This window comes from Marmota marmota, unplaced genomic scaffold (genome assembly GCF_001458135.2).
Source record: "Marmota marmota marmota unplaced genomic scaffold, marMar, whole genome shotgun sequence".
Taxonomy (NCBI): domain Eukaryota; kingdom Metazoa; phylum Chordata; class Mammalia; order Rodentia; family Sciuridae; genus Marmota; species Marmota marmota.
This window is the reverse complement of record NW_026000093.1, coordinates 8,817,329-8,843,602: the sequence shown is the minus strand read 5'-3', so window position 1 is coordinate 8,843,602 and position 26,274 is coordinate 8,817,329. Positions and strand designations below refer to the sequence as shown.

Below are 26,274 nucleotides of genomic sequence, written 5' to 3'. Positions count from 1 at the left end.
CTAGCTACCTCCTTGGGGCTGAGTGGCACTTTAAACTCCCCCCAAAACATCCACATGTGTGCAGAGTCCGTGGCTATGTGTGACTGCCCACTGTGCCCAGAGCCTGAGCCACTTATATGTGGACTCTGCCTGGACCACAACCCCATGTGCACCCTGCCACCTAGAAGACCATTTGTGTTCATGTGCAAACTCCATTGTCCCATCTTTGATGGCTGGGGAAACAGCTCAGTGATAGAGTGCTTGCCTAGCATGAGCAAGGTTCTGAGTTCAATCTCTAGTACAGCAAAATAAATAGATAAATAAAATTATGAGAATTTTAAGACAGTAAATGCAGAATTTTAAAGAAATCATGGGATCCTTAAGTACAGGATCCTTTGCAGCCTCACGTGCCCTTAAAGCCACCCCTGTGTGACCCACACTATGCTGGATCTCCTAGAAAAATCAACACATGGTGGAGTCAAATTCCCAACTTACAAACTAAGTGAACTTCACCAAGTTCACTAAACCCCAGTTTTCTTACCTGTAAAGTGGGAGTACTAACATGCCACAAGTCAACTGCTATAGGAATTGTTTTACAATAATCCATGCAAAGGTCTTAGCACAATGCCTGACACAACAGTAAATCCTCAATAAACTGCAGCTCTCAATGTTTTATTACTCACAACAAGAGGAGGGACAGCATCGTGGTGAAGATTGTGTTCCTGCTTGAAATGCAATACTAATGCCAGAATTTACTAACCATAACTCTGAACAAGTTACTGTCTTTGTGTTTCAGGTTCCTCATCTGTAATAAAACTCATAAATCAATATTTGAAAAGAACTTAGAAAAGTGCCTGGCACATTATAAGGACTCAATAAGTGTTGGCCCTGAAGATTTTTTATTATCATGACTTATTTCACAAAAACCAGAACAGGTATGTGTTGTTATGCCCACTTCACAGATGAGAAAAAAATGAAGCTCAAAGAGATCAGGTTAACAGCTTACCAAACATCATACTGACAATAAGGGGTAAAACTTGATCTCAAACACAAGGCTACTCAACCTCTCTTCATCTCGGGTGGATACCAGACTCTGATCTCATAATGCTTGCTATTCTCCAGTACAGAAAACATGCAAAACAACGGAACTGATCAAGTCAAGTTGGTGCGAGGGTCCCACAGCTCCCAACTTAATTTTACAAAACCACAGTTAGGAAACATCTGGATTTAACTGATTTCTAAAGTCTCCCATATCTAACATCAAAAAAAAATTGTACTACATCACTTACCAATGTTTTTACTTGCGAATTTCACTTATCTGCAGATCCCACACTAGACACTGACATCCCCTAACCTACCTACCTGTGACAGATTAAATATATTAGCAGACAAATGATGGCGGTGTGTTTCTGACATGATGGTGTTGCCTGTCAGCCTCTGACCACAAGCCAGCAGTTCAGTTTCCTCCTGTGTTTCTGCTGAGCCAGAGTTCAATGTAATTGTTATGCCAGGGCTCTCTCCTCCTCTTCTTCCCCATCTGTTATGGGATCATAAATGACCTTCCAAAGACCTATATAATAAAGGCTTAATCACCAAGCTGTGGCATTATTAAGAAGTGGCAAAGCCCTTCATAGGAAGGGCCTAGTGAAAGGATGATGTGTCATGGAGAATGCTGCCCTTGAAGGACTGGGATTGCAGCTGCTCCTCTCCATTTCCTGGCTGCTATGAGTTGAGAAACTGTTCTGCTATGTGCTCCCCACCATGATGTCCTGCCTCGCCAGCAGCCCCAAAACAAAAGAGCCTAATGACCATGAAAACCTCTGAAATCAGAAGCCAAAAAAAAATCTTTCCTCCTCTGAGTAGCTCAAATATTTAGTTGCAGGGATGGAAAGTTGTCTAACACAACATGCATCCTGGAACCCCACTGATCAAGAGAAGGCAGGCTTTAGGAAGAAGCCTGACTGGATTCCAAACTCACCCCAGAGTGGCACACGGGTAGGGACAAAGGAAGACCTCACAAGGCAGGAGAGAAGTCAGGTATACCATCTGGTGGCCCTGGCAGGGGATGGGTGTGCTTGATCACTCTGGGGAGGATGGACCTTCCTGTGTGGCAAATCTAAAGAAATGCTTCTCCAGAAGCTATTACTACTGTCATTTTTCAAATTTTAAACATAAGACCAAAGACCAAGGTGTGACAAGTGCAAACACTGAAATTATAAATTTGATAATATGGAAGTTCTCCATGAATCAATTTGTCACAAGAACATGAGTTGACTGTTAAACTTCTGAAGAATCACTGAGGATTAAAAGCAAGAGATCGCTTGTCTTGACACTGAAGATTTCTGCACATAGGGTGCAGGATGACACCTGCAACAACAAGACAGTGTGCCTCTGCCTAGGGTGTGGTCTACTGCACAGGAGTGTGTCCCTGGAAGCCAACAGTTGGCCCCCATAAGATGAACCCCAAAGGGCCCACATAGAAGGTATACAGGGTCCCTTGCCAAGTTGCAATCGGACAAGAAAATCCTCCCATGGACCTGGCATTATTAAATCCTGCCTCCATCCTGCCAGAAAAGAAAGATGCTGCAAGAATCAGATCTCAAGTGAAAACTTGTTACCTAATAATCCCACACACAATTATAACTGCTTAGCAGTGATTGCCTCAGCCAGAAGGGCTGCAGACCAACTGGAATCCTTATTCTTAACAAAGTGGAGCCTAGCAAAAAACAAAAGAAAAGGCTATTGGCCTTAAGTACAGGATCCTTTGCAGCCTCACGTGCCCTTAAAGCCACCCCTGTGTGACCCACACTATGCTGGATCTCCTAGAAAAATCAACACATGGTGGAGTCAAATTCCCAACTTACAAACTAAGTGAACTTCACCAAGTTCACTAAACCCCAGTTTTCTTACCTGTAAAGTGGGAGTACTAACATGCCACAAGTCAACTGCTATAGGAATTGTTTTACAATAATCCATGCAAAGGTCTTAGCACAATGCCTGACAGAATCCAAAAGGAAAATAAATCCCAGAAAAGAAAGGTAAAATGAAAAGAGGAAAAAACTTATCTTGGCCATGAGACACTGGCTATATTCGAATTATCTTCCAACATGACTTAAACTTGGCACAACAATCTAGGTCAAATCTACATAAATCTATCCCCATGTCTTTTGTGCTACAAATATTCAGGGGAAAAAGTTGATTACTGGTGATAACAATCTTGAAATGAGTAGAAGAGCAAGAACAAACGTACAGAAACATGTCCCTTTATCTTTTGGGGGAGAGGTGGAATGAATGTTGGGCTCTGTGCCCAGCCATTCTGAGAAATGTAGTACATGGGGAATTTCAATCACATGCCTAGCTTGTCATTGTCTTCCTTGAGTCTTAGCTTTCTGAAACGTTTGCACGTCTCTGGTAGATGATTACTTTCCCCAGCAAGGTAGCAGGACAGATATGCCCTGGCTTTTTCCCATCTTGTATTAATTATGCACATGTAGTATTTGTTCTACTCCTTCATATGAGCTGGACACGACTGTTTGCTAATTCTATTCCAGCTAATGCTCTTTTCCTCTTTTCATAGGACAAAAGAATTACACTAATGATGTCTTTCTCCTAGAAGTTTACAATCTACCAAAATAATACAGTTTGCTAAAATTGATACTTTTTGAATTGAGCAACTGATGACTGGACTTTCTCCACTGTTTTACAAATTCATCGCCAAAGATAATATGCTCCTAAAATGAGTCTTTTTAAAAAAGAAAGTTTGCATATTTAAAAGTTTTGGTTTGGGGGCTGAGGCTAGGGGTCAGAGGCAGAGTGCTTGCCTAGTACATGTGAGGCACTGGATTTGATCCTCAGCACCACAAAAATAAATAAAATAATGGCATGCTGTCCATCTACAACTACAAAAATTTTTATGTGGTTTTAGTATCATGAAACAATGCATGACATTTGTAAAAAATGAAACAATACAGAAACAAATCATAACACGTGGGAAGCCACCTGTCACTCTCCTCACTTGAGTCAGTTCCCCTCCAGAAGTATCCACTATGATCACTCTGGTGTGTAATCCTCCTGATCGAATCTTCTGTGCCTTTCTACCTGTATTATACATGTGAGCATGCACAAACAAAAACACATGCTCCAACAATGTAATCATAAGTCTAATTTTAATCATATAATTCTCTACTTTTTTCTCCTTGCTGCACACTGGAGAAATTTCCTGGCCAGTAAGTACAGTCCTAGCTTCATTCTTTTTGACAGTTTCACAGAATTCTATTTTATGACAATATCATGACTAATAAAATAGATATGTTTTTAAGCAGTTTCTAGTGTTTTGCTCTCACAAAGTTCAGTGAAAATTCTTTCTGCCTAAGTGTCAAGTTGTGATGGTTTCCTAGACATGAAATAACAGTCAAAAGGCTTGATAGCTACTGCCTTTATGGCTGTCTATAAAAGACACATCAATTTTGACTCCTACATTGGACAGTATGAGAATAATCGTGGATTCTTGTCTGATTTTTTAATATATGGATATTGATGAATGGAAAAAAAAGGACATTCCTTTTCAACTTGCCTTTTCCTGAATATCAGGGAAATTTAGCATCTTTTCAGTTGTTTTCAGTTACTTATATGTGTTTGTGAATTGTCTGTGTTTTTAAATCTATTCTTCCTAGTATTATTCCAACTGGTTCATAGAAATGCCATATATTATGAATAGTTACAGTCAATTCCTTATGCAAAAATATTTTCTACTAGTCTATTATCATTTCACTTTGATTATAATTTCTTGCTGCACAAGGATTTATAAGTCTTTTGTAGTCTCATCAATACCTTATGTTCTCTGGATTTTTGTCTTTCCTCCACAAATAACAAAACAATGCTCTGTATTTTATTTCAATGCTTTTATAGTTTGGGGGGTTTTTTTATTAACACTGTTTATTCCATCTGAGTTCCCCATGTCCTATTTCCACTCTTTGTTTTGTTTACTGATGTGGAGTTCCTTTGTGTTACTTTTGGGAAGAATGACTCATTTTTGAAATGCCTTCTCTGGGTGTGTTTTAGCTTTCAATATCTTTTGCTCTGGTTTCTGGAAATGGGATCCATCTGCTTACCAACCTCTAGTCAACTCTCATTCATAGTTCCTTTGTCTTTCTTTTATTTTTTTTTTTTAATTTTCTCTTAGCACTCTTGTGTTTTTATTCACAATTTTATATCTTCTTGGGCAAATCAATGGAATTTTAGAAGAAAATAGGATTAAAAAAAACATGTTTCCAGTCTGCCATCTAAAATAGAAACTTCTCATCTGGAAAAATAAGAATTCATACCCCACTTGAATCAAATGTATGATATGTCAAGATCATTGTAATGTTTTGAGCTACTAATAAAAAAATTTAAAAAAAAGAACTTAGCACAAATAAAAACTTAAAAAAAATTGAAACTTCTTTGTATCTGGCCCTTAGAAACATTTTTATTACAACAAAAATATGTATACAATAGATACCTTGAATGATGCAAAAAAAGTTCCATGGAAAAATATTAAAATCAACTAAACTTCTGTGGCTTGACAATAAGACATGTTAAGATGACTGGTGAATCATTTGCAATGTTTTTAATGCCTGTAAGTAAAAGTTTTCATTTAAAAGAAATTGGGTCATAGCATATATTTAGTGTTGGGCTATATCTTTAAAGTCACATTTTGTGAAGAGTATTGTTGATTGAAAAACATGATTTTACAAATAGTTATGGAATTACTACATATGTACATGCTTCTTAGAAATTAATGATAAATGTTATTAATATAATTAGTTCCTGAAAAGGTAACTCATTCCATGATTTAATGGAGTGAGAAGCCTCTTTCCCATCTCTGATTCCCATTACCCAATTTCTCTTCCTGTAGGAAAAAAACAACACCTGATTCTTTGGTAAAAACAGTCTTGTGAGTAGAATGAAATCAGAAGGTGTACAACTTTCTATATCCTGATACATATATTCTCCAGAACTGCATAATTCCCATCATTCCCATATGAAGAAAACATTCTCCTTTCTCACAATAGTTATAATTTGAGAGGCAATACACTTTTTAATATGCATCTTTCGGGCTTTAAGGTCCAAGAAACTGAGAATGTGGTTCATGTCTACCAACTTATTAAACATCTTCCATTATAAACTATTCATTTCTCACTTCTCACCTTTGCCAAAAGAACCTTATATAAGTCCTTTCTTGTCTTTCAGGATGCTGGCCAATCCCCTAAGTTTTCCAGCATCAAGTAAAGTGGAGCCTTCTCCATATAGTAGGGCATCTGGCTCCTTTAACTGCATCAATAGTGCATTCCCCATGCCCTACACCTATATTTGCAGATCATACTCAAAATTTTTTCTTGAAGTCCACCCCCCAACTTCTGATCAGAAATAAGGGACAGCCTAGGATTCTATTCAGAGAAACCATGAAGATGATGGAAGGCTGGTGTTTTCCAATATCCTCACATTTGTACAGACAGGCTGCATGATGTGGGGTCCATCAGTGAATTTCTCTGTGCTTCCTCCATTCCTTCTCATTCTCAGGTGTTGCAAACACTGTATTTGGCATTTGGAAGACCCTTCCAGCCCAGGTCTCTTCTTCCAGTCTGCTTAGGTGTCCCTCTTTTGTGAGTCCTGAAGCCACCTGAGATGCATGTCTAGCATTCTCATTGTGCAGTAGATGAACATGTCTCCCACTCCTGAGAAGCTCTGCAGCTGGGTGAAGACAGTTGACCTGAAACTAAGGCACACACACACACCTATCCCAATTCATCTTTCTACAGAACAGCTACTGGAACACTTTTGACCACTCATCAAGCAACTTCCTAAACACTGAAAAGACACTCAAGGATCTTCCCTGAACCTATTTTTCCAGGCTTACAAGACCTACTTGTTTCTTCTCTCCTAAATAAAGAACAAATATGCAGTTTCTCCTCCCCTTAAACCTGTCCCAGATAGAGGCTAATGAAACCTGCTCTCCTCTAAGCCTTTAGTACTTATTTAGGTCATAGCAGCCCCAAAGGTCAATTCCAAACCTGATCTCATCCTGCCTCCTTGGTTTTTTCCTCAATACCCCCAATATTTTTGCCATCTCTGCTACTTGTGCCACCCATTCCAACTGCAGTGGTGACATGCTTATATTAGATCACTCGCTAATTTTATCAATGGATATTTCTCTTTTTTTTTTCTTCTTGATAAATACCATTGCTGTATATTCTGAATTTTCAAACACAAGAGGATGTTCGTTCGATACACAGGTCAGAATACAATGGTGACTTACTCTATTTTTTTAATTTCTCAATTTCATCTTGTTAGAACAAATGTCTCCCTCTCCTTCTTCCTCATGGCCACCTGCCAAAGCAATAACCGCTCCCGCGCCAGCACCCACTCACCTTCCAGCGGCTCCCAGCCACAAGCCCACAAGCCTTTGCCTTTGGGTCCCAGGAGCCAAAATCAGATACTGCGGGGGAGCTCTGCACCGGTACCCTGCTGAGAGGTGTCTGGGCAGGACCCGGACCGCCCCCTCAAGGAGTAGTTGCCTCCTCTTTGTTGTCTAGTTCCCAGCCTCAGGGGATGTACTTTTGCAAACACACCTGGGGAAGGAACTTTTTTCACGCTAATACCTAGGTCCCTTCCAACCCAGAAATTCTGATTTTAAAATCCACGGTGCAGCCTGATCGTCACAACATTAAAACTTATGAGAAATCCGGAAGCGCGTGTCCAGTCTCCACCATCGAATTTCCTCCCAAATCAACCCGCCTGGGAAAAGAAAGCTGGCCTACGTGGCGCGCGGGGACTCACTGACCATCCCACCCCTGCCGCTGGTGGCACCACCCCCCGCCGCCGCGGGCGGGCCAGTCCCGCCCTTGGACTTAGGCTCGAGCCGGCGCCAGGATAAACACCTGAACTTCACTGAGCTGGTAGCTAAGGACACGGGTGCCTGGGGCGGACGAGGCCGGGTTCTCGGCGGGCAGCGAGGGGGAGCGTGCCTGGGTAAGTTGTCGCGGGTCCTTGGAGCTGGCTTTCGTAGGAGGTGGCGCCGTTGAGCGCCGCTCCAGGGCCCAGTGGGCTAAAACGCTCCGCGAGCGCGAGGGGGCGCGGGCGGGAGAGCGGCGGCCGGATCGCAGGAAGGGAACCCGGTGTAAGAGAGCAAGGCACCTCTGAGGAGCTCATGGCTGCAACATCCCCAGGGTCCTGGCTTCCGTGTCCGGGGACAAGGCTCTACCTCACGATGAAATGAGCTGCCAATCTAAGAAAGGGATGCCTCTCTGATCTCTCTTGTTTCGGGGTCCATTCTGCCCAGATCCCTGGTCTCTGCTGCTTAGTGCATGCACCTCCAGCTCCGCACTGCCCCTAAATCATCCCTTTCAGCAGAAGCTGTGGTTGGCAGTCTATACACCCCACACTCCCTGCCCCAAGCCCCAGACCAAGTGCCCTTCGCAGGGCAGAATTATTGTGCTCTGGATAGCAGACAGCCTCTAATTACATTGCCTAGTTAGCTCAGCTTTTGGATTTGTACACCAGTAGGATGGGCACACCAAAGAAATATTCAGCATGATTAAATTTCGATTTAATACACTGGTGTCTTCCTAAGAAAGAGTCTTTACAATAATATGGAAATATATATTTAGTTTGTAAATATGCATTTATATTTACATTATGAAGGAGTATACTTTATATTACATTATATCCGTGCGCCCCCCAAGGGCTTAGCGCGGGTCAGTGCCTTTATTCGCCTAAATTAATTCAGACATTTCATGTGGGCTAGCAGTGACAATATAATGCTTCTTAATATTTTACCTGTATTCACTCGTTTACTCCTGCATCTAGTTCCCTGTTGAAATGAGGATTGGTATTCTCCACAGTTTAGAATTGCCCTTTTTAGAAGAGGAAACTGAGGCATGAAATAGTTTTTACCGAAATTACAGAAAAGGAAAAAAAAAACAGTGATGGATGCAAAATCCCAACCCAAACTTTAGTCTGTCGACCTCACTGCCTATATGGATACATAGCAGGTATCCTAAATCCCCAATGGGGGAGACCCCTGGCTGCTTAAGAACCTTGGAGGTCTCTGTCAAGGTGGTGATAAAGCACCCATTGGTCCTAGGTCTTGCATCGTCCTAACATTGGGACCGTGGAATAGTGAAGTCTTATTAAGAGTTTTTCATGTCACATAGGTCAGTGATGAGATTTCTATCACTACAGTGCTAGAGATCACAGAGTACATGTCTGTCAGTCTGGCATGGACCCCTATAAATATTAGTGTGCCTGAAAGCAAGCATGGTGGCCCAACCCCAGTCACCTGGTATGGAAGGAGTATTGATGGGAAGAAGCCCTGATTGTACACAGTCTGATCCACACTCTTGCACGTCTGCAAGTATGTGCACCATTACTTTGTATTTAAAACAAGAGTCTTCCTTCAGGACACCTTCTTTCCAAGTTCTGCATTGCTGGGAGGCCCAGCCAATCATCTGAAAGTTCCTCTGTAAAAATATATTAGAACAAAGTTGGCAAAGAGTTTGAGGGCTATCTCACATAATAGGTAATAAAGTCTAGTGCTCACAGCAAAAAAACAGTGTTTGACCTGAATGGTCATGTCTCCCAAACCAGATTCTTATTCCCTGGACAGCCCTGGATGTACAAAGCAAAATCTCCTCAATATAAACCATTCTGTCCCCTGTCAGAAAAGCTACTGCCAAATCTTTCTACTTCCTGCCATTCATCATTTAGTTATCTGCTTAAAGGTCACTTCCCATCAAACCTTCACTCTTGCTTTCTACCAGGCTCCCATGTAAATCACCTCTCCTGTCATCCACCCTGTAGCACCCTACACTTTTATTTATAACATCATAACTTTTAATAATGCAGTTAACCATTTAAAATCTGTTTTTTCAACTAAACTAGTTATCTCACCAGTGCAGAGAAAATGAAAGTCTACCATCCCTCTCCACCACAGAGACTAGAGTAGAACCACCTTGGGGTTGGTGCTCAATAAATAGAACAAATGAACCAACCTGGTCCTGTACTAATTAGCACAGGGACCTTGGACAGGTCCCATACATCTCCACTTGGATCCTCAGTCTCACCTGTAGAATAACCAGTAACAACAGTTTAAATCATGTATCTCCAGCATTTCTTTAGAGTAGTCATGTACTGACCCCTCATGCAGACTAATCCAGTTGTGCATAGCAACCAGATAATAATAGTCATTAATAGAAACTCATTGATCCTCAGTTAGCATGTAGAGTGAAGACCTGCTGTTCTCTCCTCACTCCTTCCACCTCCTGACCCCTGTGTCTTCATCTGAACCTCTCAGTAGAACACCCCATCCAGGGAAGTCCTCTGCCTCCAGCTTAGTATGCTCAGCACTAAACATATCTTCTCATCCTGGAGAAATAAGATCTTCCCTTCTTTCTCAGCTATTTGTTAGTAAATTATCTGTACACGTCTTCCTTTCAGCTACAATCACAAGTATAGGCATGCACCCACATGGCTCCAGCCTACTAAAGTATGAGTCATTGATAGCAAGATATAAGCATGGATCTCTAAATAATTTTGTCATATGGGGAGATCCTGTTGGGTGCCTCTTGGTGAGCAGCACTGTGAATCTGAAAAATATTATATCAGCTTTGAAGTTCTTTCTGTGAGCCACAATTATGGTCAAGCATGGAATATTTTCACTTCATCCTCAGAACCACCCTATGGCACCTTATACCACCCTATGCCACCTTATATCACCCTATGCTCAGAAAAGCCCCAGCCTTCACAACTGGACAGGGCTAGGACAGGGCAGGGGTCAAGACCTATATCCTATAAATGACAGGAAGCTTGTAGCATGGGATCCTTGGGGTTTATGAATGGATATATGATACTCACAATGAATCAGTTGGAAAAGGCTTAGGGCATCTTATTTCTTCTCTTCAAATACTTTATACAAGTAGAATTTTCAATTGTCCAATTGAATCTCAGACTTTAAGTATCAAGGCAAAATTAAAGAAGCACAGGGCAAATGAGAAAATACAAACCTAAAAGGAGACAAAAATAAAACCAGAAAAGTAACAGTTATGTCATCAACAGGACCAAGATGTTGGAAGTCCAATCATCCAACAGGACTCAAGGTTGTTATGAAGAAAAGTAAAGTGGGAAGAAATGATGAATGTGTCCTTTGAGTTAAATTTCGGTGTGTTGGTTACAGTTTCAGTTCACAAACATTTCTGTACGTAAAACACACAGTGGGAGAACAGTTATGTGCGGAGCTTTGGGCTGTGTATGAAAGCTGGATAAGATATGGTCCCTGTGGGTTCCTTCCCTTCTGAGTCTAGAGCCTGCAGAGATGTTTAAGTCGAGCTTCTTGGCTACTTTCACTACTTCAGAAAGTAGAACTCCATGTAGTGAACAAATTTTCTCTCCCTTTCTACAGGTGTCAGCCAGAATATGTCTTCCAACCTGAGATCAGCAAGGAAATTTCTTGTTTTCTTAGGAAAATCACTGTTTAGTATTCTGGAGGCTCTGATCTTTGGCTTGATCCCAAAGCCACGGAAGAACGTCGCTGGTGAAATAGTCCTCATAACAGGCTCTGGGAGTGGACTTGGGAGGCTCTTAGCCTTGCAGTTTGCCCGCCTGGGATCTGTGCTTGTTCTCTGGGATATCAATTCAGAGGGGAATGAGGAGACACTCCAGATGGCTCGGGAAGCTGGAGCCATGAGGGTGCATGCCTATACCTGTGATTGTGGCCGAAAGGAAGACGTGTACAGAGTGGCCAATCAGGTAAATTTTGGAGACCACTGTTTTTTATGGGTACTGAGAACCCTATGTAAATAATTTGGCCTGCATCGTGTTGGTTGTTAGTTTGCTTTTATCAATGCCCATTTGCCTATCTCCAGTGTCCCTTTAATTTAAAAAATAATCTTGTGGGGGAGTGGGAATTAGGATTTTTGAGTTTTTACTGTATGTAAGCTACTGTGCTAAGTACTCTGTATCATATCATAATATTATAAAGTAAAACACTTTATTATCTTCCTTTCACTAACTGTAACACTGAGGCTTGAGCAGGCATGTTAGCTTATCTAAGAAATACAACTAATAAATAGCAAATTCACAGCCAGGACTCCAATATGCCAAATAGTAAGAAAGTTCTTGTTTCATTTCATATAGGCCCATCCCTTTGCCTTGTAAGGATTCTACTGCCTTTCTGTTGGCACGGTCGTGCATACCCCACACATCACTCTCTCCTGGGCCACTTTGTGGCTCTCAGAATTGCTCAACTTAGTGAGAGGGAGGAACCAAGCCAGTCTGCTGCAAGCAGCCCAGCTATTTTGCAACCTGCTTCCATGCTCCACCAATACCTTGGTACTCCCTCCCTCACCTCCTAGTAGGGAGCTTTGCAGGTCACAGCCATGAATTCTTGCTTTCTATCTTATATCTTTCTTACCACCATCTCCATACACAGGCTGCCCATTACAATGTGGAGATCCAAACCTGACAAGCTCACATAGTTTTATGCTGGGGCCACCCTTCAAGTGCAGCCAACCTCCCAGACTCAGTGGTTAACACATGAAGCACTGATCACCTGGTCTACTGACTTACACGAACTACCACCAACTCCTCAGGCCAGTCTTAAAGAAAAAAATGGTTCATATTCAAACAAGGAGGGTTTTTAGCTATTGGGCAGGTTACTGTGAAGTGCTCTATCAATAATCACCTCCCTTGTCGCTGGATCTGTAAATTAGTTCTGTCAAGCTGCTTGGCTTCTTAAGTGGTCCAACATGTCATAGTATTAGCTCATTATTCAGTTTTTATCACTTTGGGGTCTTGGAAAGAATCAATGATGTGCTTTTCTGAATTCCAGGGAAGCAAATTACTCCCCATCTTTATAAGCCAACCATTTCCACTTCTTTTCCTGGATAACAAGAACATACCAGAGAATTCTTAAGAAGTATCCCCTGGGAGACTGACCAAAGAGAAAATTTTTAGTGTAGTATGACAGTGTTTAAAAATTGTGTCCCTGGATCATGACCTAGCCTTGAATTCAGAAGGCCCAGCCCTGCTCTTTGGCAACTCAGATGAGAGATTATTTTGTTCAGTAAACACAAGGTAAGGCTGCAGCTAGGTAGTTGTCATTTATCCTTGATGTGATATGTGGGAATGTCCTAACTATATATTTAATGATAGTGAGCCTTAAACAAGGTAATTTAGGGTCAGTGTGGCCTGGCATACCTCCTACTGTGTCATTAAATTAAGCAGCTCAAAAAAATCATAGCATCTTCAAAATTTCTTAAAATTTATTTCTGATTCCTAATGTTCAAGATCCTGGGATACATGGTCACTGGGAGAAGCAGATATTTCCTACTGCCCACTACACTAGTTAGGAGTGGTTGGGCAGTCTCCGTGGTCAGGGAATCCAGAGCAGCCATCTTGGCAATTTGGAGCTGGATGGTGACATGCGTGTCAGCCAATGGGCTTCCAGCAGTTTTGTGTTTTCATAGGGTGGGCATGCAGAGGGAAAGCCCAGCTAACAGATGGGCACAGTTCATGTGCTGGTCTTTGGAGAGTTGTCATACAGGGTTAAACAGATTCACACTCTTACACTAAGGAAAATAATAAAGAAGGAAGGAAGGAAATCACTTAAGAATTAGAATGCGTTGCAATCTCCTTAAGGTATGACTCCTGGGCCCTTATTAAAAAACACTGTGCCAGCAAGATTTTTCTCATTGCAAGAATGAGCATGTTACTGTTACCATTCATCATCAATAGTTATAGCACATAACCTTTGGTGTAACCTCTGGCTTTTCCATCCCTGACCCTGAGCTAGGACACCAGCCTTTAATACTGGTGCTGTCTTTTAACCCTGGTCCTTCTCTGGCTTTGGCTTTGGCCTCAAATGGAACGATCTACTCGTTTCTAGCCTTGACAGCTGTCCAAGTTGGATTTTATGAAATATTTTCGCCACTCTCCAAATCAGGCTTGTAGTTAATAGTTTCCAGTGCTTTTTGAAAACTCTAGCTTAAAATTGAGGTTCCCCCTAGTTTCTATTTCATCCACAATTTTTCCTTGGCAACAGACCCAGGTAGTCTGAATGATTAACACACCTCATCCTGATGCCAAGAACCAGGCCTTCCTGGTTGATGACTAGCAGATGAAAAAGATGGCAGCTTCTGCCTGGCCTCTGTGACACCTTGTCCCCTTTGCCATACTGCAGTGATAACTTTGTGTCATCCATACAGGCAGGTGCACATGTACACACACACACTGCCGGAGATGTAAGTGGCACCTCTGTGAGCCTCATGTAAGAACACATGGCAACTACAGTGGGTGGTTCCCTCTGACTTTATGGGTCAGGGCTGTTGCTGTGTGGTCTGAATTGCAGTGATGAAATTCAGAACACAGATGAGAACACAGGGACAGTCCCACCTCCTCTCATCAATCCTAGAAAGGCCTCTGTCCACTTCTCACATAAAGCCAAGATTACACACTGAAGGTTTGTTAAAGGGTAAAGGCTCCAGTGTTACACCCAGAATTTTGGTTTTCTAAATAAAAATGATTGAATGCCTATATTAACCCATATTACAGCAACACACATGACTCACAGATCTAATACCTGAAATTTTGAGATGGAGAGAAGAAAACCAGCCCGTTGATAAGGACAGGGCAGGCAGATTCTAATTTGTGCTGTGTGTTGAAAACCTACATTATCCTTCTTTCTCTTGCTTATTCCCTACTACTCGCCCATCTCTGTGTGTGATAGGTCTTGATCTATATGCTATTTGCTCATAATAAGGCTATTCTTATGCCCCCTCACATGGATTAAAATGATAAGCTGCTAACAGAGGGCATAAAACAAAGGTATAATCACAGAGTAGAAGAACAGCTCTAAGTGTCAAAGGAAAGTAGCATTTCAGCAATGGAATCTTTTTAATCTCAGAGGGAGAAAGAAGAAGAAAAGCATCAGATTTTGGATCTCTAGTGTGCAGTCGACATCTCAAAGGAAATAAAACAAACTTTTTAGAATGCAAAAATTCAGTGTGAGTTAAGGATGAAAAAGATATACAACTGTGGGAAAATCAAACCCAAATCATGTAAGGAATTCCTATTTTGATGGGGTTGCTCTTGTTATTTAACTCAGGTTAAAAAAGAAGTTGGTGATGTTTCCATCCTAATCAATAACGCTGGAATCGTAACAGGCAAAAACTTCCTGGACTGCCCAGATGAGCTTATGGAAAAGTCATTTGATGTGAACTTCAAAGCACATTTATGGGTAATTACTTTTCTTCTCATAATACGTGTAAAATTAGTCATTGCAAAGTACTTTTGTACTTTCCTCTTGCTCTTTAACATTATCAGACTTTCAATAAAGCACAGACATCTTAATTTTTTTTCAGTGCTGGTGTTAGAATCCAGGGCCACACACATGCAAAGGAAGCACTCTGTCACTGAGGTACACCCCCGACAAGACACCTTAATTTGGGTCTTGTCCTGGATCACTCACCTATCCTCTTTTGAGCCAATTTAATCTCTAACTCCAGAACTTCTGTTCAGGGAATCCTACAGAGACAGAACCGTCCTAATGGTCAGATTTCCATTTATTGATTGTGGCAAATGTTTGGGGACTATTCCAGGAAGCTCACATGTCTTCTGTATCCACAGGTTTCACATCCATGGATCTAACCAGTAATAGATCAAAAATATTGAAAACAATCTAAATTTTTCCTCGTCATTATTCCTAAGCAACACGATATAACAACTATTTACAGAGCATTTACATTGTGTTGGATATTATTAGTAATCTAGAGATGGCTTAAAATATAGGGGAGTATGTGCATAGGTTATATGCAAATATATGCCATTTTACACAGGGAATTTGAGCATCTGTGGATTGTGGTATCTGTGGGGATCCTGGAACCAGTCCTTCTCCCTGAATATCAAGGGATGGTCTATTCCTTAAAACAGTTCTGTAAGATGTATAAGGATCATAGAACATAAAATTTTGGAGTCTGGGTGGGTACCAGGGATTGAACTCAGGACCACTCAGACACTATGCCACATCCCCAGCCCTATTTTGTATTTTATTTAGAGATAGGGTCTCACTGAGTTGCTTAGCACCTTGCTTTTGCTGAGGCTGGCACTGAACTCATGATCATCCTGTCTCAGCCTCCAGAGCCACTAGGATCACAGGCGTGCGTCACTGCGCCCGGCTAAAAATTTTTTCAAGGCCACATGTGTGGCATGACCAAGGTAATTTTACAACTTTACAGTAGGCTTCATCAGGGACATTTTATTTATTTATTTACTTTGGGATGAGATCTCACTTTCCCAGGGTAGTCTCGAACTCCTGGACTCCAGTGATCATCCCCCCTCAGCCTCCTAAGTAACTGGAACTACAGACATAAGCTACCTCACCTGGCTCTAGCAGGGACATTTTCAAAAATAAAGGGGGCACCATTAATAGGAGGCCTATTCTAGGCAAACCAAGACCTTTCTCAGTGCCTGAGTAGAGAAAGGAGTGGTTCTCCCAGTAGCACCATGTGCCACCAGTGCTAAGGGACACAGCCCTGCCTTCCAAAGAGATGTGTCCACGCCCATAAGTTGCATTTTCCTGGCCTTTGCTGACACCAGCCATCACGGGGCCCTCACACCAAGCATGTGGCCTCATAAGGCCTCTCCCAGCTTTGGATCCAATTGTTCCAGCCCTGGACACAGCTCCTCATTCTTGGGCAAGGAGGAGGAAAAGCAGGAAGAGGGCACAGGAGAACTTCCCTAACTTACATGGTAGTTCTCCTTTTTTTTTTTTTTTCTAGTTTTTTCTTGCGAGTTGTTCCTTAAATGCTAGTGTTTCCCTGGCCCCTGAAATTCCCTCCCATGCTCTCCATTCACTCTAGAAAGTTCAAATGCCTATAGGTGACCTGGCACAAAGTGTGTGATTTAGTTACCAGGGGGTCAGAGAGCTGTAAGACAGCCAGGCTCCCAGCCTTCAAAGGCAGCATCCCAACTGAGGAGCAGAGGGACCCGTGCAGATCCTGAACACAGGATGCTTTTTATTATGCTGTGCTGTTTCCTTTTCTTTGTTTTGATTTCCCACCTCTTGCTATGTGTTCATTTCTGAAATTTAATGCATTGCAGGCAAATGAAGAGGGCTTGACCTCTGTGAGAGATCCCTCTACTTAACATTGTTTTCCACATATGTGACTAATTACTGCTTTGTTACAGGAAATGCCTTCTCCAACAGCTCATTTCTCTCCCCTGTACGTCCTTTCTCCAGATTCCTAATCAAATATGAAGGTGTTTTTAGCCAGGTGGAGTGGTGTACGCCTGTAATCCCAGCGACTGAGGAGGCTGAGGCAAGAGGTCAAGGCCAGCCTCTCGGCAACTTAGCAAGACCCTGTCTCAAAATAAAAAAAATAAAAGTGTTGGGGGTGTAGCTCAGTGGTGGAGTAACCCTGGGTTCCATCCCCAGTACCACAAGAAAAAAGAAGCAGAAGGTAAAAGTATTCTACATGACTAAGACAGAACAACATAAGTTCTAACAAATAATCTATTTTATGAATTGGAATAAAAATGAAAGAAGTAGAGGTGAGTTTCAGTTTAAAACAAAATGCTCTTTTTCAGTAGTTGTCAACAGCAGGCTGTCTTATAATGGTTAGAAAAAAAATTGAAATTTTAAATAAGCCAACAAGGAAAAAAAGCAGTATATAACTTAACAATCATATCATTTAAGTACTCCTTGGTTTTTAGTTTGCAGCTGCCACAGCTGATTTTCCTATACTGCTTCAATTGTTGTCTTAATATTGTGTTGTTAAAGCTCAAATGCAAACACAAAAATAAGCATGAATTTTCAAAATGGTGGAATTGCCTTAGTAAAATATTGATTTAACATGTTAATCAGGTTAAAATAATTAACTTTCCAGGTGTTGTAGTTTTTATATTCCAGTGCCTTCAGGTATTTTTATGAACTAAAATCATTTTCAATCATAAGTATCATATAAATATCTGAGGAAAGTATACAATGTGGTATTAAGTGTTAAAAGTTTTCCTTTGCTCTTCTTAGACTTATAAAGCCTTTCTACCTGCTATGATTGCTAATGACCATGGACATTTAGTTTGCATTTCAAGTTCAGCTGGATTAGTTGGAGTAAATGGGCTGGCAGGTAAGAGAAATATATTTCATAATCGCAAAATTATTTATAACCCTAACTTACATGGTAGTTCTTAATAACCAGCATTGACTGTATAACCCTAATAATAAAGTATAATGAATCTTAGGAAACAAGAGAAGTGGTTGAGAACTGCCCATCAGATAAACAAAGTTGGACTATGCCCTTTGGAATCATTAGGTCTTATGCAATCCCCAGAATTTAAAAGACAGAGACCCAGCAGTACAGTTGTGCCCAAGCAATTAAATTCACCTTGCACTGTCAGCAGGCCGGGAAGGAAGACTACCTGCCTTCTCTCAAAGAACATAATAGTCATTTTCATCACACTGTGGACAGGGGATAAAGGGATAAACTAAGATCCTTGGCCAAAGAGACCCAATTCAGGAACTGACACTAGGAAGAGCAGAAATCTTGACCTCACCCTACCAGCAGTCCCCTGGAGCAACTGTCCTGGGTCCTGGCTTGCACAGATCAACGGAAACTCATGTAATAGAACTGTAGCAGCAACACTCAGTTAACAAATGAGATAGTTTGGTGATCAGGCACTTCTGAACCACTTGAGCCAAGTGTCAAGGCTCAAGGTTCACAAATTCATGTTAGTTCAGTGCATTTCAGTGACATGAATAGGGTTTCCAGAACCACCCATCCACTCAGAATATCACCACTTTGTACTCCCTGGACCCTGGACTTCCTTCTGTCCTTTTTAGAATTCATCACAGGTTATTAATACCTCTCTATTACATGTCTTATAAATCACAGGCTTTTGAAATCACTCAGGAATATTTACAACTGCTGTTAATCCTTTTTCTGACACAATGTCTCTGTCTTCAAAGATGAGACTTGTCCACCCCCAGCTCACCTGAGAAATTAAGTGTAAGACTTGTTTCCCACGATGTGTATTTCCCACAGAGTGAGTCTTGGTCTGCTGTGTCACAGCCACCCTCCCCAGGGAACTATTTGAAAATGCAGATGCTGTGTGTCCTCTGATCTTTCTGCTTACCAGAATCTCAGGAATTAAGGGCTCAAAGAGCTGCATTTACACCAGATGTCTGAGATCATCCTAGAAGCTGCTCCAGACCCTCCTGTCCCCTTTTCCTCCCTCTAGCCTCTTACCTCTGTCTATGCACCCCTGAGGTCTGACAGTCCCATACCTGGCACCTTTACCTGGCTCTTGTCAGTTGTAACAGCCGCATCAAAACATAGCAAGCAAGTATTCTCCTTTTGACCGTGAAGCAAAAGAAAGTATTAATCCACCTCAATTCCATTTCTCCAAATCTTTTTCACTCAGCGAATTGAATGTCCAAGTACTTTCTTGAAGCAAAGATGATTAAGGACAGAATGCTCAAAACCTATGTTAGTTCCATTCTCCACTTCCCCCTGCATTTTCAAGGTCTTTAAAAAATGGCAGTTGAAGCTAGGAAGTCCTTTTGTTTCTTTTCTGGAAGTGGAAGAGTTATAATTGGAAGTTACATTCTGCCTCTCATGGAGGCAGCAAGCAGTTTGTTTTCATCAGTTTATTTTAAACATTTAGAATGTTTGTTTAATGTGATTTTATGTATGTGTATATTTGTGTGTGTGTGTGTATATATATGTGTGTGTGTATATATATAAACATATATATATATATATATAAACATCAGTATAATAATGAGAATTGTCATTTTCCATTTCCAATTCTAGTTAGGTTATTACTCATCACAATGATAATAAGGTAGTCGTAGTTGAAAGAAAATTTGGTCTGATTATCACAGCCCTTGCTGACCCCTCTTGCTTCCTACATGACTAGGAAGTCACGTAGGAAGGTTTATTTCCTTTTAGGGATGTCTTTATGTCCCAATGGACTTGAAGTTTTTTGAGATAGGTTCAGGATGCACATATGGTGCCCCATGAAACAGCTAACACAGGATCAGACAGTCATTAACTTGTAATTAGTCTAGCAGTGTGGCCTATAGGAGCACCCCTGCAGCCCTTCCTATCTTGGAGTTGGTCATTCTCATCTTGGAGTTGGTCATTCTCATCTGACATTCTGTTGACCACATTTCTTCCTACTCACTCTTCCTCCTTCCAATGGAGCTAGGCCCAGATCAGAAGAACTCTGAAATTGTTGTCACATTTTCTGCTGCTATTAGTGTTATGAGTAAACCTTAATGTAATTCCATTTAAAAACTATGGAATACAAGAATATCTCAGAGATATTGCAGGTTTTGTTCCAGGCTACTGCAATAAGGTGAGTCACATGGGTTTGTTTTTTTTTAATTTCTCAGTGCAGATGAAAGTTAGATTACACTACACTGAAAATATTAAGTGTGCAGTAGCATTATATTTTTTTTTAAATCACACATTACGTACTCTTTTTTTTAATGTCTTTATTTTATTTTTAATTGGTGTTGGGGAATCAAACCCAGGGCCTTGCCCATGCTAGGCAAGCGCTCTACCTCTGAGCCACAACCCCAACCCCATGCATTATGTTTTTAACCTTAACTTAAAAATTTCCCACTGCTGCTGGGTATAGTGGTGCACACATATAATCTCAGCGATTTAGGAGATCAAGGCGGGAGGATCACAAGTTCAAGTCTAGCCTCAGCAACTTAGTAAGACCCTATCTCAAAAAAACAAAAAGGGGGGGAGCTGGTGTGCAGCTCAGTGGTGAAGCACCCCTAGGTTCAAACTGCAGTACCAAAATAAACAAAACAAAACAAAAAACCTGTACTGCTAAAAATATGATCATCTGAGCTGTTGGAAAAATGGCACCAATAGACTTAATGCAAACTTGCTGTAAACCTTCAGTTTATAAGATAATATCTGTGAAGCACAACGAAGCAAAATACAATAATACAATACAAGTATGCTTTTTCACTGCTGTGACCAAAAGACCTGACAAGAACAATTTTATAGAAGTACATATTTATCTGGGCTCATGGTTTCAGAGGTCTCAGTCCATAGATGGCCAACTCTATTGCTCTGGACCTAAGGTTAGGCAGAACATCATGGCAGAAAGGTCTAGAGGAAGAAAGCAACTCAGAACATGGCATTCAAGTAGCAGGGAGGAAAAAAAAGAAGCAGAAAGAGTGCTGTGCTATCAGAGACAAAATATATACCCCAGAGGCACACACTCCCAGTGACCTTCCTCTTCCAGCCACTCCCTACCTGCTTTCAATTACCACTCAGTTAATTCCTGTCATGAATTAATGCATCAGTTAAGTTTAGGTTCTCATAATCCAATCACTTCACCCTGGACTTTCTTGCATCGTCTCACACATGAACTTTTGGGGGTCACCCCATATCTAAGCCATAACACCTATGTACATAAGTATTGTTTGTCTCTTTCAGATTATTGTGCAAGTAAATTTGCAGCCGTTGGTTTTGCAGAATCTATGTTTGTAGAAACATTTGCCCTAAAACAAAAGGGGATTAAGACTACAATTGTGTGCCCATTTTTTATAAAAACTGGAATGTTTGAAGGTTGTATGACTAGGTAAGCATGCCTTTTGATTTCAAGGAAACAACATCGTTAGAAATGATTGGCTATCTATTTGATTCTGTTTTTTAAAGTTGTTTAGAAGATGTGTATCATTCAGCCTGATTGTATAAGTAGTGTCAGAATTCTGTCTTCCCATGTGTTTGTGTTAACATACTGAATCAAATGCAAATGCTTTATGAAGGCTACTAGTAGTTGTAGTAGCCATCTTGTGGCCCCAGATCTGCTATTTTAACTTCCAGATTGTCCTTTCCACCGTCCCTCTCTGCCATCCAATCCCCAATTCAACCCTCTTCCCTGATTCCAGGAGGACTAGAACTCATTGAGGGAAACTCTACTTAGTTTGGGCTGCTATAACAGAATACACCATGTGGCTTAAACAACAGAAATTTCTTTCTCACATAAAGACTAGAAGTCCAAGATCCAGTATCTGGTGAAAGTTGCATATGGAAGCTTTCTTCTTGCTATACCATAATTTGGAGGAAGGAGGGGGAGACACACACACACACATACACACACACACACACACACACACAGAAAGAGAGATCATCTTTATTGTGGCTCTTCTCATAAGGGCACTATTTTCGTCAGATTTTTTTTTTTTTTTACAGCTATAACCAAAAGACCTGACAAGAACAATATCAGAGGAGGAAAAGTTTATTACCTCACAGTTTCAGAGGTCTCAGGCCTTAGACAGCTGACTCCATTGCTCTCTGCCTGGTGTGAGGCAGAGGAGAGCAGCTCAGAATGTGACTACCAGGAAGCAGAGAGAGACTAAAATAAGCTCATTAGGGACATAATATAACCCCAAAGGCACCCCCTAGTACCTACCTCCTCCAGCCACACCCTTCCTGCCTTCAGTCACCATCCAGTTAATTCATTCAAGTTAACAAATGCAATAATTAAGTTAAGGCTTTCATAACCCAATCATTTCACCTCTGAGTATCCTTGGATTATCTCACATATGAGCTCTTGGGGACATCTCATATCTAAACCATAACAAGCACTAAACCCATTCATGAGGACTCTATCCTCATGACCTAATTACAAAGACCCAGGCTTTGACATGTCAATTTGGGGCCGTAGCTGACACAAATGCCCAGTTCTATATGTCACAGAGACAGCAGGCCATTTGTTCCCAGTGACTTGTTTTACAACATTTGTTTGATATGGTTTCATATCAGTGTTATTGTGACATCAGTGTCTTCATCAGGTTCATCGTTTTTTTATGTTATATTCTAGGTGTGTTTTAAATCACCATGTTGATAATAAGAGAATAAATACAGAAATAGATGAAATCTGAAAGGAAACGAAAAAAGTGATAATGTCTTACAACTTTCTTATTCCTATTTTGAAAGAATTGTTTTTATTAATTTGTTAATTGGGGTTTTATTTGTTTGCTTGTTTGTTTATACTCTAGGTGTCCTCTCCTGTTGCCAATTCTGGATCCAGAATATACAGTCAGAAAAATAGTAGATGCTATTCTTCAGGAAAGGCTGTATTTGTGTATTCCAAAGTTTTTATACCTCATGTTGTTTTTAAAAAGGTATCAGTATCAGTTTTTCTATTACTTCCCTGACATTACAATCAACAGTTTAATCCAAATCATACCAGGAGGAGCCATTTTTAAAAAAATTGTTTAATTAATTTTAAAAGGGAAAATCTGTGTCCTGATGATCCCAGCTTTGGACCCCATTTGTTGATACAATCCAAAATTTCCGTAGCTGCTATTCCTCCCATGAGTCAAGAAGAAAGTGCTGGACCCTCCCTGCTACCTTAGTGTATTGCATTATTATTAGCAGTGGATTTCCTGAATTAACTGGGAGCAGATTGAAATTGTGTGTTTGGGAGAGATGCTTTTTCTTGTTCCCATCATGTTGGAATAGATTTTGTGTCCAGGCTTACTCAAGTTTAGGGCCCCAAGATGAAGGCCAAACAGTAAGCCAAAAACCTCAGAAAATTGTGGTTCAGATAAAATTGGTAATAGATCATAAATTTGAGCAATAAGATGTTTAAAGAACTCCAAAGGAAAGAAAACTAAAAGAAAACCACCTCTTAAAAGCACGAAGAGCATTTCTGCCCATCCTTCTGTGCTCTCCATTGGGTTTCAGGGCTGAAATTCATCAGCTACAGCTTAGGAACATTTGGCCCAGATACAGGAAAGGTGTAGCTCATCCATCATCTCACTACATCTTCTAGACTTGATGGGTCATTTATGTCTCTCATCATAGGGTTTTTTCTTTTGCACTTTCCACTGTTGACCTGTCGAGTTGAAACGAGGTTGTTTCTGGTTGGTTCTAGCCCTGTCCCCAGCTGAACATGTAATTCCATTCCTTTTGACTCTTACAATTCTTCAGTTATTTGAACATAGATACAATGCTTTGTGTTCATCACTTGACTAGCAGCCATTGCCCTTCCTGCATAAGGAAATTTATTTTCTCATTATCAAATGAGGGTTTATATAATTAGATTTTATTATTTATATCACTAGATTTATTATCTATTACCTATTTTATCTATACCACAAATTTCTAAGGTATTTGGATTAGTGCCTGACCTTGACTTTGGGGCCTTATACTTTGTGCAATGAACCAAAAGTCTTTCTTACCCTCCTATCCTTTTCCAGGCTTCACCTAGCACAGGAGGGATCAATATGGCTTGTGGAAAGATGTCTGAGGCAGGGTGAAGGGTCTCTGACAAACAGTTTGAAATCCAGGGTTATTATCTTGCTGTTTACCAAGTCTGTGATTCCTAGCATGCCCCAGATTCCACAGGCCTCAGTTTCTTCATTTACAGTGTTTGTCAGAGCTGTAGATATAGATGAGTGTAATGTACTTAGTGATCAGGTAGTGCATGTATTCACACAGTGAATACGTCTTGCCTACTAGCAAAGGCAAGCTCTAAGAATATGGGACGTAATTTTTCTACTCTGAATAACTGTGGAAGTTGTACTTGCATTTAATGTACATAAGTTCAGAGTCATCTATGAAAAGAGGGCTAGACAGTTCCTGAGAAGGACAGAGGAAACATGAAGAGGCTCAGGGAAGAGGATCACGTGAAACACTTCTTCAAACATTCATTTAGCAAACATTTAGAGAGCTGTGTGTGTGTGTGCCATTTACCACTCACTACCCCAGGACCTGATGTTACAGCAAAGAACTATCATCATGGAAATTGCCTTCTTAGGAGTGGGTGGTGGGAAAGAATCACACAAAAAAACGTAAAGGAAAAGGAAAGGTATGCTGATCGTCATAAGTGCTCTGAAGAAATACAAAGCCAGAAAAGGAATCTCGGGGCAGGAGGCAGAGGGGAGCCAGTTAAGACTTAAGTGAAGTGCTAGGGAAGGACTCCCCAAGAAATTAGTGCTTATCCAGAGACCTGAAGTTGGGGGGGGGACGTGAACCACCTGGAGATCTTGGGGAGCCCCCACAGGGGACAGCAAATGCAGAGTCCTTTTCTTTACTCTAGGACAGGTCTCCGTGTACTGGACCTGCCTTGACATTTCCTCATTCTGCAGTGTTGAAGGTCAAGATCAACAGTGCTGTATCCGAGTGATGGTCATGGGTGTCTGTGGGGCAAGTGGGGATAGAGGAGATGAACCATGTTAGTCTGGTCTTGCCAAAGGTGTGAGGACCTGTTGCATCTTGTCCTCATGGTAGTCCAAGAAGGAAAGATGGATGCCTTTGAGGAAACCCAGGCCTATAAGCTAAGTAATTTGCTTGGGCTAGTTTTGCAAATGACAGAGCTAGAAGTCCAGCCAGATGCCTCTACCTCCAAAGTCCATGCCTACAAGCCCAAGACTTCTCTGCTTCCACTCAGTATTATGTAGGTTAGTGATGCTGCAGAAATGAAAGGAGAAGTGAATTGAAAAAGGTAAGTAAAGCCAGGAAAGCTAAATAAAGACCCCCTGAGCAAGTGTCCCCTATATATAACAAGGTTGTTAGCCTTAACTACATCTGCAAGAAACAATGATAGTTTTCAGCTGAGCAAAGATGCTTTCATGAATGGTAACCAAGAAGGTTTATTCTTTTGGTTCTCTCTCTTTTATTTTACTTTTTATTTATTTTTATTTTTATTTTTTTAGTTTCTTGCCCGCCAAGACAGGACTGATCATAGGTGAATACTTGGGTATCTTAGAGTCAATGGAAGGTTTCACTGGCCAAAAGAAGGAAGTCTAAAGACCGACTCCATGACTGATTCCATCGGATACCCAATGCTACATCGAGTTTGTTTTGAATAAGAAAAATAATTTTGTTCAACAATAGAACGTATCTGGAAACAAGTACCATTCCTATTTCTGCTATCTGGACTAGAATTTTCAACCCATGTCTTTGAAAAAAAAAAAAAAAAAACATTGCTGTCTTCTTTTTGTTGAGTTTGGTTGTATTGTTTTAAAAAATAAAAGCAGTCAATTTTTGTCATTTCCAGTTACAACAGATGTGTGAGAGAGATAAGTTCCTCTGATCTCCCCTAAGATTTGGTCACCAGGGAGGTGTCTCCTATGGAGCAGGTGGCTGTGTTTGAGCCTGTCTGGGCAGTGAGGTGCTGGGGAGAGCACACAGCAAGTAGCTGGAATGCCCTCTTTCCAGAGGACACAGAGGTCTGGATTTCCTAGAATCTTCTCTCAGCATTGGCCATTTGGAACCCAGATCA

General features: G+C 41.0%; 1 protein-coding gene across 1 annotated transcript; it reads left to right on the top strand.

Moving 5' to 3' along the window:
- Positions 1-7,772: 7,772 nt before the first annotated feature.
- LOC107142402 (short chain dehydrogenase/reductase family 16C member 5) lies at positions 7,773-26,052 on the top strand. The gene is made up of 7 exons (XM_015485807.2): positions 7,773-7,989; positions 11,417-11,763; positions 15,119-15,250; positions 18,038-18,137; positions 21,474-21,618; positions 23,042-23,167; positions 25,706-26,052. Exons 2-7 carry the CDS (start codon positions 11,431-11,433, stop codon positions 25,797-25,799), a joined length of 930 nt encoding a protein of 309 aa, XP_015341293.1. The 5' UTR covers positions 7,773-7,989; positions 11,417-11,430; the 3' UTR covers positions 25,800-26,052.
- The last annotated feature ends 222 nt before the right edge of the window (positions 26,053-26,274 follow it).

What these genes read in the sequence shown, in the direction of transcription:
- LOC107142402 (XM_015485807.2), top strand. Translation starts at nt 11,431, where the DNA reads ATGTCTTCCAACCTGAGATCAGCAAGGAAATTTCTTGTTTTCTTAGGA. An exon ending in TGTACAGAGTGGCCAATCAG is followed by an intron (nt 11,764 to 15,118) that starts GTAAATTTTGGA and finishes TATTTAACTCAG; the next exon opens with GTTAAAAAAGAAGTTGGTGA. An exon ending in CTCATGTTGTTTTTAAAAAG is followed by an intron (nt 23,168 to 25,705) that starts GTATCAGTATCA and finishes TTATTTTTTTAG; the next exon opens with TTTCTTGCCCGCCAAGACAG.